The sequence below is a fragment of the Schistocerca piceifrons genome, chromosome 8 (genome assembly GCF_021461385.2).
Source record: "Schistocerca piceifrons isolate TAMUIC-IGC-003096 chromosome 8, iqSchPice1.1, whole genome shotgun sequence".
Lineage (NCBI taxonomy): Eukaryota > Metazoa > Arthropoda > Insecta > Orthoptera > Acrididae > Schistocerca > Schistocerca piceifrons.
Genome location: NC_060145.1, coordinates 309,710,319 through 309,724,206, shown reverse-complemented (window position 1 = coordinate 309,724,206; position 13,888 = coordinate 309,710,319). Strand labels below are relative to the sequence as shown.

Below are 13,888 nucleotides of genomic sequence, written 5' to 3'. Positions count from 1 at the left end.
ATTCGCAGCAACAATAGTACCGGTACATGTATTTCACTATCAGAGGTATTATAATGATTTTAGCTTATAACTTTCGACGTTCTTTTCTGGTACAAGGTCCCTCACCTCAAATAGATACATTTATCCATCTTGAAAGTATATTCAAATATTTACAGGCGCCGCCGCTTATAACTTCGATGCACTGTGGCGTCATGGATGACAGTTCAGGTCAAAGGTTCCTGTTAAAAAATTATATAATCATTCTCCTCTGTATATTCTAGAAGTTTGTAACAGAATTTTCGAGCACCTGATGTAATTGCTCTGTATTTCTGAGATGGCCCAAGCTTAACTGCGTGAGCTGCAGCTGTGTATCACGTTCAGTATGATCGTGGTGTTGAATCTACATGCTACTGATCACACACAGGCGCGATTTACCGGTAGCGGTGGCGGTGGCTGTGGCGTCTTGAGCATGGAGAGGGCGGCAGCAGCCGGCGGCGGGGGTGGCAGCGGGGGTGGTGGCGCGGCGGGGGCGGCATGCGAGGAGCGACGTGGGCGGCAGCACGACTCGAGGGCCGCCTGGCGGAGGCCGTGGTGCAGCACGAGGAACAGCGTCGGCTGCACGAAGGCGTGCACGTAGGCCACGTGCAGCGTGATCTGGAACACGCGCGCCGGCTGAACCGACAGTGGCGCCGCACAGCAGCGCCGTCACCTCACTCACACACACACACCTCACGTATGCTCACTCTGCACGGACACCAATATTTTGTGCTATTAATGTTACTATAGCTGTACTATTACTGTTCGTAAATGTGTATATTTACCTTCATTGTTTCTAGTAATGTCGAATATTTTTAAGTGTGCTTTATTCACGAAAGTCAATAGTTATTGCTATCTATATCTCTGACGGTGAGACGCCTAATAAGAAATAACATGACACAGGTAAACAAAACAAGAGTTTATTACGATCACAATAGAGAGATCTAATGACGAAGGGAAAAAAATACTACTTCTCAGACGCTAACAGGCATATGCCGAGAAGACACAGTGAATAAACGTATTGGGACGTGACTGCTATGCCACCGATGAACCTGAGGTTAAGCGTTTGGTGTATTTGGCCGAAAGGTACGTCTCGGGATACCGTTCGAAAGTTGTACATCCCACTGTTATGGCTCCCGCCCGGACTATGACTGATGGGCTGCTAAGAGCAAGCGCATCAATTCGTCCAGAGCTCCGGTGGGCAGGAGAGGGCTGTCAACGGCACAGTCCGACGCTCTTCAGCCGAGTGACATGACAACTAAGATGAGAATAAAATGTTACATATAGGGTGATATAAAATGGGGACATAAAACAGAGTAAGGGGAGATAATGGAGGTAAAAATACACTGACATGGAGACGTCCATGGGGGGACAATTAAAAAAGTCGACATAAAGTTAAGAAACACAGTTGGCGCTTCTTAAAACACAAAGAAGAGACTGAAGGCACACGCACAGATTAAAAGTCGGCCACAGGATTAAAAACACTCCGGAACAACGCACTTTAAATCCACTTGGAGCAGACTCGATGAAGAATAAAACTGCCAGGTGGGACCTGCGAGGGAGAGGCCGGAGAGGATGGAAAAGGAGGGGAGAGCAAGGTGCAGCAGAACGTTTTGGCTTGTGCCGCCCTATATAGGAATTCGTGCTGATCCAGTTCTGCACGCACGACAGATCGGAGGAATTAGATCGCTGGCAGGGGGACCTCTGGTAACACTTGTCCTGCCATCTGTCGTCTTTCTTGTGATCGAAGCACTCCAGGGAGGAAATGCGTTGTACTTATGCAAACCTGCGATGATTCGGTGTCCAAGGGGTTGCCCTTCCCTTTAGGCGAACGGCAAGTACATGGCAGTTACCAATACTCATGCTTAAATAGGTTTTGATAGCAAGGAAATCCACAGACATGTATCCAAATCGAGCCAATATCCCAAAATTTTGTCACGTAGCTTAATTGGCAAGCTTGAAACATACCATGTCCTAAGAACTACACTGAAGTGTCAAAAGTTCTGGGAAACCTCCTAATATCGTATCGGACCATCCTTTTTTCGGCATAATGCAGCAAGTCTACTTGTCCTGGACTTAACAAGTCGTGGGAAATCGGCTGCACAAATATTGAGCCATGCTGTCTCTGTAGCTGTCCATAATTACAAAACTGTTGCGGATGCAGGAATTTGAGCATGAACTGACCTGTCGATTAAGTCCCATAACCGATCGATGGCCCTCATATCAGGCGATCTGGATGGCCAAATTATTCGCTCGAATTTTCGTGAAGTTTCTTCAAACCAATCGCTCGCAATTCGTGCCCGGAGACATTGTTCATTGTCATCCTTAAAAATGAAGCCCATGAATCGCTGCAGATGGTCTCTAAGTAGCCGAACATAACCATTTTCACTCAATTCAGTTGTACCAGAGGAGTGATTCCATTCCATGTAAATATACCCCACATCGTTGTGGAGCCACAACCAGCCTGCACAGTGCCTTGTCGACAACTTGGGCTCATAGCTTCGTGGCGTCTGCGCCACACTCGAAACCTACCATCAGCTCTTACCAACTGAAACCGGGGCTCATCTGACAAGGCCACCGTTTTCCAGTCGTCTCGGGTTCAAATGCTATGGTCGCGAGCCATGAATAGGCGCTGCGGGCAATGTGGTGCTGTTAGCAAAGGCACTCGCGGCGGTCATGTGCTGCCTTAACCAATGAACGCCACACTTCACCGCACTGTCCTGACGGATACCTTCGCATTACGCTACACATTGATTTATGATGTTATTTCACGGAGTCTTGCTTGTCTGTCTGCACCTACAACTTTAAACAAACGCCGCCGCTCTTGGTCGTTAGGTGAAGGCCGTCGGCCGCCGCTTTGTCCGTGGTGGGAGATAATACTTGAAACATTTGGTGTTCTTGACTCTGTGGATCTCGGAATAATGAATTCCCTAACGATTTCCGAACGTCTCATGCGTCTAGCTCCAACTACCATTCCGCATTCAAATTCTGATAATTCTCGTCGTGCTGCCGTAAGAACGTCACAATCACCTGATTAAAATGACCGCTCCGCTCATGCACTGTCCTTTCATACCTTGTGTAAGCTATACTACCGTTATGTGTGTACGTGCATATCGCTTTCTCATGCCTTTTCGTAAATGTATGAAAATCAGTGGTTACTGTTACTGATTCATAAATAGGAATCGATAGCATGCCCGTTCACAGAAATGTATCCAAAACCGAGCAATGTTTTAAAATTCTTAACTAACTCGTTAAGTTTGAGAATTAACATGCCGTAAGAACTACATATGGAAGGAAATACAGAAAAAAAGAGAAGAACACGTATCGTTTCTCAAACCATTCAAAGGTAACCACTCAATGTTTTCGAGGTTGATTAGTATGATACTTAATGGTATTTCATTAGTAATCACAAATTACACCGCTTTGTACTTTTACACAGCAAAATATGCGAGGGGCGTTCAATAAATAATGTTACAGATTTTGTTTATTGTAGGTAGAAACACCATATTGTTCCCCCACTCTTTTGGCTTCTGAAGCCTAGTTTTCAAAATAATTTTCGTACAATGTGACGGCCATATGCCACGCTACTGGGAGGCCATGGATGCCCGCATGGTACTACTCTACTGGTCGATGTCGGAGGTAACGTCTTGCTGCATCAACAAGATCCCAGTCATCCATGTACTGCTTCAGACAGAGAGAATCCTTCATTGAAGGTGTGAAATCCTGGCTGTAGGATCGATGAGGAAGAATCGTCCCATGAAGTTTTGTGATGCTCTCTCGAGTGCGCAGCCGTTTCTTCAACGTCGCGAGGGTAACTCAGCTGTGTGCGCCCGACCGGCACGAGGGAGGTGCGACAGCTTTGCGCGATCTTGTTGCACTGATGGCAAACGCTTCTTCCAACGATACGCCGCGCTTTTGTTCGCTGCCACGTCTCCGTAGATATTGTGCAAGTGACTCTGAATATCTGCACTGCTCTGGTTTTTCTCTAAGAGAAACGCAGTGCTTGTAATGCATCCCCGTCCCAGACGCAATTTTGAAGGCTACGTATGGTGCCCCCCAACCGTCGGAACTTCATGAAGCTATAGGGGCTCAGGCGAGAATGTTCCAAGATGTTCCACAACAAATTGCGCATTTTTGCACCAAAACTGGTCCAGAAAGATGTGTTGCATTATTTATTTAACTCCCCTTGTACTTAGGCAGCCAACTAAAAGATAATACGTCCCTAGTAATTCAAGAAGCTACGGAACGGAGGTGTACCCAGCAACGCCCGTATCTAGGGCATTGATCGATCTGTCACCGGTACAGCAAAAAGGCTTCAAAAGGGAGAGAGGTTCCGTCATTTTGGTGACCATTTACGGTTGAGCAAGAACACATAATTCGTATGTAAGGTTAATTGTTCAATACACCGATGCTACATAATACAACAGGCGGAATACGTAAAATGCGAAGTTGGGACATCACAGGACATCTAGGGAAGGTGATCAGACGGAAAAAGGAAGGAAATTAACATAAAAATTAGTGATCATGAAGCAGACGAAATTAAAGAATTCATCTACCCTGGAAGCAAAATAGCACACGTCGGACGATGCAAGGAAGAAGTAAGAAGCACACTAGCACAGACAAAGAGGTCATAGCACGCCAAAAAAAGTCTTCTGGTATGAAACATAGGCCTAAATTTGAGGAAAAAATTTCTGAGACCGTACATTTGAAGCACAGCACTGTGTGGTAGCGAATGGTGGACAGTGGGGAAACGTGAACTGAAAGTAATCGAAGCATTTGAGATGTTGTGCTACAGAAGAGTGTCAAAAATTATATGGACTGATGAGGAAATGAGGCAAGAGGTTCTGAGCAGACTCGGCGAAGAAAGAAACACATGGAAAACACCGACAAGAATAAAGGACTGGGTGATAGGACACATGTTAAACAATGTCAGAGAATAACCTCCATAGTAGCAGAGGCAGATGTGGCAGTGTAGAAAGAGAAAGACAGAGACGGGTGTACATCCAGCTTATAACTGAGACCGTGGGATGCAAGTACTGCCCTAAGACTAGGAAATTTCTTGGCGTGCCGCATCAAACCAGTTAGGAGTGTGGAAAAGAATAAGCCCAACTGATGTTAAATTACGGGACTTGGTAATATTGCTCGAGTACACTCAAAACTTAAAAGAAGTAATATGTTTACAGTAGTCACTGAAAAAACAAATACAAACTGTACTCTCCGAACACTAACTGTAACTGATATAATATGATGAGGAAATTTGTAAGTACCACTGTTTTATATTGGCTTATGTCATAGGTCATACATACTTCCGCTGGCTAACAAATCTCTTAGACAGTCATTAAAATCGACAAGTATACCTAATCACCTGCACCCATATATGTATTTTGAAAATTTGTGGTAAGTTCCTACAGGACCAAACTGCTGACGTCACCGGTCACTAGGCTTGCACACTACTTAATCTAACTTAAACTAACTTACGATAAGGACAACACACACCCAAGCCCGGAATCCCTCACCTTTCAACTGTTCAGTTATCTCAGCACAGCTTTCCGTTCTTTGATTATATTTCAATTGTAGCCATGTAATATGTGCAGGTAAAGTAAAGATATATGCAATTATTTTATAGCAGATGGATAACGACTTATGGTTCTTCTACTGAGAGTTGTTTATTACTTTTCCATTTGCCCAATATCAGAGAGAGACAGTAAGAGAGGCAGTAAAAGGAAAAGGAATCCATTTAGTAACCAACTGTACTACAGTTACTCTTATTTGCATGAATTAATGTACCAGACGTATCCCTTTACCCCTACACTTCTCGCTATCTTTAAGCAGTTATGCCATGTAGTAAAATTATATTAACTGGATACCAGTCGGCAAATGAATAATAGGAGAAGCTAGCTCCAATCGAACCTTACTGGGAAATGACGTCAAAATGACGTGTGCTTGTTTCCTTAGGCCCGAAAATAAGATAATTCTCGTGGGTGTGGAACATGTCAGAAAGCATCATTTGTCAGGAATTATTAAGATATGTGGATACATTACAGTAAACTGGAACTACTGCTATGCACAGTATTAATACGCTGTCAGAATGAAAGATAGCTACACATTTTTAATAAATTCATCATACCCAAACACCTAATCTTGACTCTTGTGACCAAGTGCTATTAAAAGTGAAATCTGACAGACAATTTTGCTTGAGCTGGTCTAGCAGTCGTCGTTAAGATATTCGTCTACAGAGTAGAAGGAATTGCCTACCAAAAAATCTTTTAAACTCTAATTGTGCTATATCTGCACCAAGTTTTTAATGGTTGCTGGCAGTTTATTGAAAACGTGTGTTCTGAAGAGTGGACTCATTTTGGACCACGTAAGTGATTTTAGGTCTTTATGTAGATTTTCCTATTTTTTGTACTCACACTATACATTGAGCTATTAGTTGGAAATAGGCGCATATTATTTGCAATAAATTCCATTAAGGAGCAAACACACTGAGTAGCAGTGGTTATAATAGCAAGTTTCTTGAACAGGTTTCTACATGATGTTCTTGAATTTACAGCACAAGTGAGACTTAATACACGTCCTTGGACTCAAAAACTTTTCCTCGGTTTGACTAGTTAGCACAGAATGTGATCTCATATGACATAATAGAATGGAAGTAAGCAAAACATGTTATTTTTTTATAGTGACATATCCTTCATCTGACTTCATTCATATTGCAAATAGAGACTTGTTTAGACACTTCAATAGTTCTGTGGCATACTCTTTCAGACTCAGTTTATTATCAGGTTGTAATCCAGATATTTAACTGTCAACCTTTTCTATCTGCATGTCTTCATACGTTATACACATTCTGGAGGGAAATCTATAACAATTTCTGAACTGCATATAGTGGGTCTTTTCAAAGTTTAATGACAATGAATTAGCTTTAAATCATTTATTAATTTCAGTGAAAATTTGATTAGCAGCCATTACTAAATCTGTACTTGACTTGCTATTTCGTGTAATGTTTGTATTAACTGCAAACAAAACAAACTTAGGATTTGGAAATATAACAGACGAGAGATCATTAATCTACACAAGAAAAAGCAATGGACCGAAGGTAGTACCTTGAGAAATACCGCATGTAATTAATTCCCTGTCAGATGAACACTAATTGCTTCCTCCACAGGCATTCTGCAACGACACGCTTTGTTTCCCCTTATGTAAGACATGAACCATTTTGCAACACTGCCAGTGACACAATAATATTGTAATATACTTAAGAAAATGCAGTGACTCACACAGTCAAAGGCTTTTGACAAGACACAGAAAATACCTGTAGCGTCTTATTTTTTACCTATTGAATTAAGTACATTCCCTTTGTATGTGTAAATGGCCTTCTCTGTATCAGAACCCTTAAGGAACCGAAACTGTGGCTTGGACAATAAATTACTTGCAATCAGATTTATAATAACACAACCTTTTCCAATATTTTTGAAGAAGCTGGTAAAAGTGAAATGGGTCGATAGTTTGACAGTATCTCTTTATCTTCCTTCTTGTAAGGAGGCTTATCTTCAGTATATTTTAGACAGTCTGGAAAAGTTCCACTGATACGAGATCCATTAGACAAATAACGTGAGATAGAACTTGAGTTAGAAGTATTGTATTTACCCAGTTCACGTCTTTGAGGAACCTCCTAGAATTCTCGGTTTTTGACGTTTATTAGCGTCCTGTACTCAGATTTAATAAATTTGATATCCTGACAAGTTTCAACATTTAACATAAGATGTTGCATGCCATGATCAAATAGCCCAAATTCTATTGATTTTGTGATATGACTTTTATCCTTAGATTTGTCTGCAAAGATATTCTCAATATCAGTCTCAGAGCTTAGCATAGTTACAAAGTACACTGTACCAAATTAAACTGAATGACACTGAATGACAGTGTTACTGATTACAATAATTGTTCACTGACGAAACTTTTCAATAACTCCCCATTCAAATCACCAGCATCCATTAATTCCTTGTTTTTTTCTTTTTTTTTTTTTACTGTGTGATGGAATAACAGATCCTCCAAATTTTTGTAAAGAGGTTAAAGGTTCCTGAAGGTGCCTTGCATATTTTCATATTCTTCCCATTCAAAGTGACTTGTTATTAAATACTACATCTGTAGCACAATCTAAATGCTGCTCAACGCTAAGTTTGTTAATATCAGTGTTCCTGAAATTAAAACAGTTTATGACAAATGTGGCAGCTCCTCCTTTCTCCATATTTTCTCTTCAGAAGTAAGAAGCTAACGTACATCGCTTAAGATTTACCATATATATTCCAGTAGTCACATGATGTTCAGAGAGGCAGATTATATCAGCTGGTTTATCAACTCTAAGTCGTCAATACAAATACGCAACTCATTAAGCTTATCCCTCAGACCTTGCATATTCCGATGCCAGAAGGACAACTGATTTTGTCCACTGGTTGAATTACAACTGGAAGAACCTAATTTTTCTGTCGAGTTCTGAACATCTACAGCTTCAATTAGGAGCTGTTTGCATGAATTCTGTGCGTTAAAATGTACTTTCTAGCCGTCTGTTTCATAAATGTGAATTTCATTTTCAACCTGTTTCTGAAAATATTTTGTTTCTACCCTCCATATCTTAAAAACTGCTGTTCTATCACTTGCAACCACTGGTACTATACCATATGTACTCCCACCGCCCTTAAGATGTTTGCTATTAGACCAGATAGTTTTCCCTTCCCTTTCCTTCTGAGGTAAAGGCCATGCCTAATAATAGTCCCACCTATTGATAGAGTCCATAGAGACGACACCAATAGGAGATCCCACCTCTAAATTAACTCTCCTAATGGAGAGTTTATATGAGTGAGGTCATGGTGCCTACAGACACAAGCACAACATCAGAATGTCTCACTGATAATGCTATATTTATCAGTTGAATAATTGAGATCCATGTCTATGTTGTTGCCTGCCCCATCCGCTATTACCACAATATCTATCTTTGTGAAGTCTTAATAAAGTGAACGTGGATCCTCTACACCTAACCCAGACTTGCACTAGGTTTATATAAACTTGTGACCTAGTAATATCTGATCCTAGTTCATTCTGTAGCAATAGGCGAAGATCTCAATCATGTGAACTACCAAACAACAAAGCTTTCTTTTTCTTCCCAACTTTTTCTTTCTGACTTGCTACTTTTCCAACATTTTTTGAAAGTTTGTTGTGTCCTATCTACTACTACAACTGTCGAGTGTTAGCGACTTTCGTCTAGCATCGAGTTTTACGAAAGTATTTCGTGTAGGTAGACACTCAGTAAACGGAATTATTCAGAAATAAAACAGTCATGTGACAAGCTAGAACGCATATCTCACTGCCACTCGCTTAAGATGCAGTCATTTAATCTTTAATTTTATAAGTGGACAGAAGTCACAAAACCGAACAAACTCACTACTGAGAGAGGAGTGTAGATAACACTGAATATTGCCGAATATTCTTTTATTACATTAATGAGAATGCCCCATAATATTTCGCAAATGCGAAAAATATTTAAATATAAGAAGACGTGAACCTACTTCTTTTGACTCTGTAACACAACGACTCTAGCCACTGCACTACAGTGAATACACCCAACATTCGACAACAGTGTCTTTCCTCTTAGGATCTTCCGAAAGCTTTTACCGCTAATGGGCTATTAACTGACATTTGATTGTAACAGATCGAAACAAGTGTGATTAATCTTCAGCTTGCCGTTGCATGGACACGGAATACTGTCTTAACACAAATGTTATAATAGGAAAGCAACTAAATATGAAGAAAGCCAATACAGCACACAGAAATTTTTTTATTAGTCGACCGCTATCGAGCTTCGTGGTCGCATAGATTTTTATGGAAGACATGACGTTTGACATCACGTCACAGTGAGCTTCGAGTAACCGCAGCTTTTCCTACTAAGAACCCGCGAAACATTTTTACCAATTGCTTAATAGCGTGTTCGTCATCTTCGGAACGCAATAGAGCTATGATTATACCTGTCATGGATTAGAAAAGTGCTAGATTGTTTTAGGTGGTGTGTGGCACCGAATGTTTATGTAAAGGTCACACAGTTCCGCTAAGTTGTGGGCAGATGGTTAGTTGACCCGGAGCTAGCACCCAATTGCGTCCAAGACGAGTTCCAGTTCACATCAGACGAAATTGGTAACCAAGAAATCAATGTAACCAAGAAATCAATGTGAGTTCACTGTCATATTCCTTATGGCACTGTAGTTCAATTTTGTCCTTGTAGCGTGGATATACTGCTGAACATCAGTGTCAGGGAAGTCATACAGCGTAAACGGACGCAGTTAGTCCCTAACAATGTAATCCCGTGTCCACTTCAGTCTATTTCGTTTGATTCAACATCGAGATATATACAGGTCGTCTGCTATGGAACATTATGCTCAACAATGTGTGCTGAACACTGCCCGCTAAACACCAGTACCCTGACTCAGATCTGCCATCACATCTGCAACGGGTCGCTTTCTATCTCACTTTACATAGTGGACAAACGTCTAACGTCCTTTTTAAGTTTTGAGGCGTGGGCGTCCAACAACTTGACACCTGCTGGTGGCTTCAGCATGAAAGAAATTTTCGTAGATGTCCAGAACAGCAGCACGTCAATATCCGACAAGCTTTGCCGTCGTCATATCGTCTGGGATCGTAAGTGAACGTTTTGCAAGGAAGATTTAATGATTAGTCTATCATTCTTGCTGGAAGCCATATGAATATCCTCTAGTTATTTCTGTCGCCAGGAGATAGAATACGAAATTAACTTCTACGTACGAAAAATATCTCTTGTAACTTACGCATCTGTATGTTTCGACCCAGCAGTTCGAATTAATTTCAAAGTGTGCTGAGTGGACAGCAGTCCAGAGACAAGTATCATTTAAGTACGCTTCTCTGAAACAGTTAAGAAATACATGAAATACATAGTAAGTATTCGGTGGAAATGAATTAAAGCGCCGGAGCATTTTGCCAAAGATTCCCCTACCAAGCGCAGGATGCTGGGCGTCACATGGAGTGACGTCAGTGTGACTACAGCGACAAATGTGGATGGCACCGTAACAGGAGCCACTTGAAAGAAGTCAGTGAGTCAGTCATGTCAGTCAGCGAGCATTGCAGTATACTGGTTTGGTGATCTTCACTACAACACGGGTCGAGAAGCAAAATTAGTGTGACTCGACACGGCAAACAACCACCGGGAAAATGGAAGAAGGATGAAGTGTGACGAGATAGTCCAGAGTTTCGTACTGATCGGAGTTCTGTTTCGCATGCATTATGAGCGTTCCGAACAGCAGACGCTGCAGCCCTACGAAGAAGAGGTGTTCGACAACGGTCAACTACACAGCAGACGACCGCCAGATTGTGCAACAGGCAAGAAAGGATCCACGTAATACCAAATTTAATAGGACTACAAGGTACGCAATCACACTCTTCGCGCTAGCTTAGCGACTACATGGATGGTGGTCTCTGGACGAGCATTATGTTATGTTCCGTTGAGTCCCACACATCGGCGGCACCATTTACGATGGTGCTAAGAACGTAGGTAGTGGAGAAACGAGGAGTGTAGTAACGTACTTTTCCCCGATGAGAGTAGATTCAGTCTGAGCAGTGATAATGGACGTGACCTGATATGACGAGTGGAGGGGAAACCCAAGGCACCTAGTGACAGTGTCTGAGATGATCCTTATGATGGTCCACTTGTTATTATGTGGAGAGGAATAAAGCTGCATGGGAATGCAAACCGCTGAGTCACTAAACAGCGGTCAATGTTACAGCGACTTTACAGGGGTGCATTCGGCTCTGACCCTATTTTTGTGGGTAACAACGCGTGACCGCATCTTTCAGCGCAGGTACAGGAACTCTTGAAACCATACGACATTCCGGGAATGTACTGGCCTCCTGCCCGTACCTCGACTTAAATCCAATCGAGTAAGTGTGGGATGCGTTGGGAAGATTAATTGCAGCGTGTCCACATGCACTATCTAGCAGTGACAATCACTATGATGGAGGAATGACACGATCAACCACAAGAACTCGTTACCAACCTTGCTGCCGATTTGGTAAAACGTAGCAGAGCATGTGCTGCCGTCCCTGGTGATCAAACGCGCTGTTATGAACTATGTCGCGCCTTTTATGATATCCAGGGGAGAATCATAAATATCCGTGACATCAGTGTAATTACTAATGATTGAATAAAAGAGTAATTTCCGTTCGTGTCACTGCGTATTACTTTTCGTTACCTTCTGTACGGTAACGTAGCAGTTCGTTCTATGTATGGTCCATGTATCATCAAGCTGTATTACTTGGCAGTGGAACATCAGTGAGGAGAGTTATTATACAGTACTGGCCTTAAAATTGCTATATCAAGAAGAAATGCAGATGATAAACGGGTATTCATTGGACAAACATGTTATACTAGAACTGAAATGCGATTACATTTTCACGCAGTTTGGGGGCATAGATTCTGAGAAATCAGTACCCAGAACAACCACCTCTGGCCGTAATAACGGCCTTGATACGCCTGGGCATTGAGTCAAACAGAGCTTGGATGGCGTGTACAGGTACAGCTGCCCATGCAGCTTCAACACGATACCACAGTTTATCAAGGGTTGTGAATGGCACATTGTGACGAGCCAGTTGCTCGGCCACCATTGATCATACGTTTTCAATTGGTTGCTTGTTTTGGGGAAGGAGACCAGACAGCGAGGTCAGCGGTCTAATCGGATTAGGGAAGGATGGGGAAGGAAGTCGGCCGTGTCCTTTCAAAGGAACTATCCCGGCATTTGCCTGGAGCGATTTAGGGAAGTCACGGAAAACCTAAATCAGGATGGCCGCGTTTTCAGTTGGTGGGAGATGTGGAGAATGTGCTGGCCAGGGCAGCAGTCGACCATTTTCTGTATCCAGAAAGGCCCGTACACGACCTGCAACATGCGGTTGTCCATTATCCTGCTGAAATGTAGTTTTCGCAGGGATCGAATGAAGGGTAGAGCCACGGGTCGTAACACATCTGAAATGTAACGTTACCGTTCAAAGTGCCGTCAATGCGAACAAGAGGTGATCGAGACGAGTAACCAATAACACCCCATGCCATCACGCCGGGTGATACGCCAGTATGGCGAAGACGAATACACGGTTCCTAATGTGCGTTCACCGCGATGTCGCCAAACACGGATGCGACCATCATGATGCTGTAAACAGAACCTGGATTCATCCGAAATAATGACGTTTTGCCATTCGTGCACCCAGGTTCGTCGTTGAGTACACCATCGCAGGCGCTCCTGTCTGTGATGCAGCGTCTAGGGTAACCTCAGCCATGGTCTCCGCGCAGATAGTCCATGCTCCTGCGAACGTCGTCGAACTGTTCCTGCAGATGTTTGTTGTCTTGCATACGTCCCCATCTGCTGACTCAGGGATCGAGACGTGGCTGCATCATCCGTTACAGCAATGCGGATAAGATGCCTGTCATCTCGACTGCTAGTGATACGAGGCCGTTGGGATCCAGCACGGCGTTCCGTATTACCCTCCTGGACCCACCGATTCCATATTCTGCTAACAGTCATTGGATCTCTATCAACGCGAGCAGCAATGTCGCGATACGGTAAACCTCAATCGCGATAGGCTACAATACGACCTTTATCAAAGTCGGAAACGTGATGGTACGCATTTCTCCTTACACGAGGCATCACAACAACGCTTCACCAGGCAACACCGGATAACTGCTGTTTGTGTATGAGAAATAGGTTGGAAACTTCCATGATGTAAGCCCGTTGTAGGTGTCGCAACCGGCGCCAACCTTGTGTGAATGGTCTAAAAAGCTAATCATTTTCATATCACAGCATCTGCT

General features: G+C 42.7%; 1 protein-coding gene across 1 annotated transcript in view; it reads right to left on the bottom strand.

The window, feature by feature from the left end:
• Nucleotides 1–208: 208 nt before the first annotated feature.
• The window catches only part of LOC124712308, a 257,556-nt gene continuing 243,876 nt past the window's right edge, over nt 209–13,888 (bottom strand). Inside the window, exons 6-7 of the mRNA XM_047242600.1 lie at nt 518–633; nt 209–218 (exon numbers count right to left, since the gene is read on the bottom strand). Coding sequence (XP_047098556.1) covers nt 209–218; nt 518–633 — 126 coding nt within the window. The remainder of the gene's footprint in view (nt 219–517; nt 634–13,888) is intronic.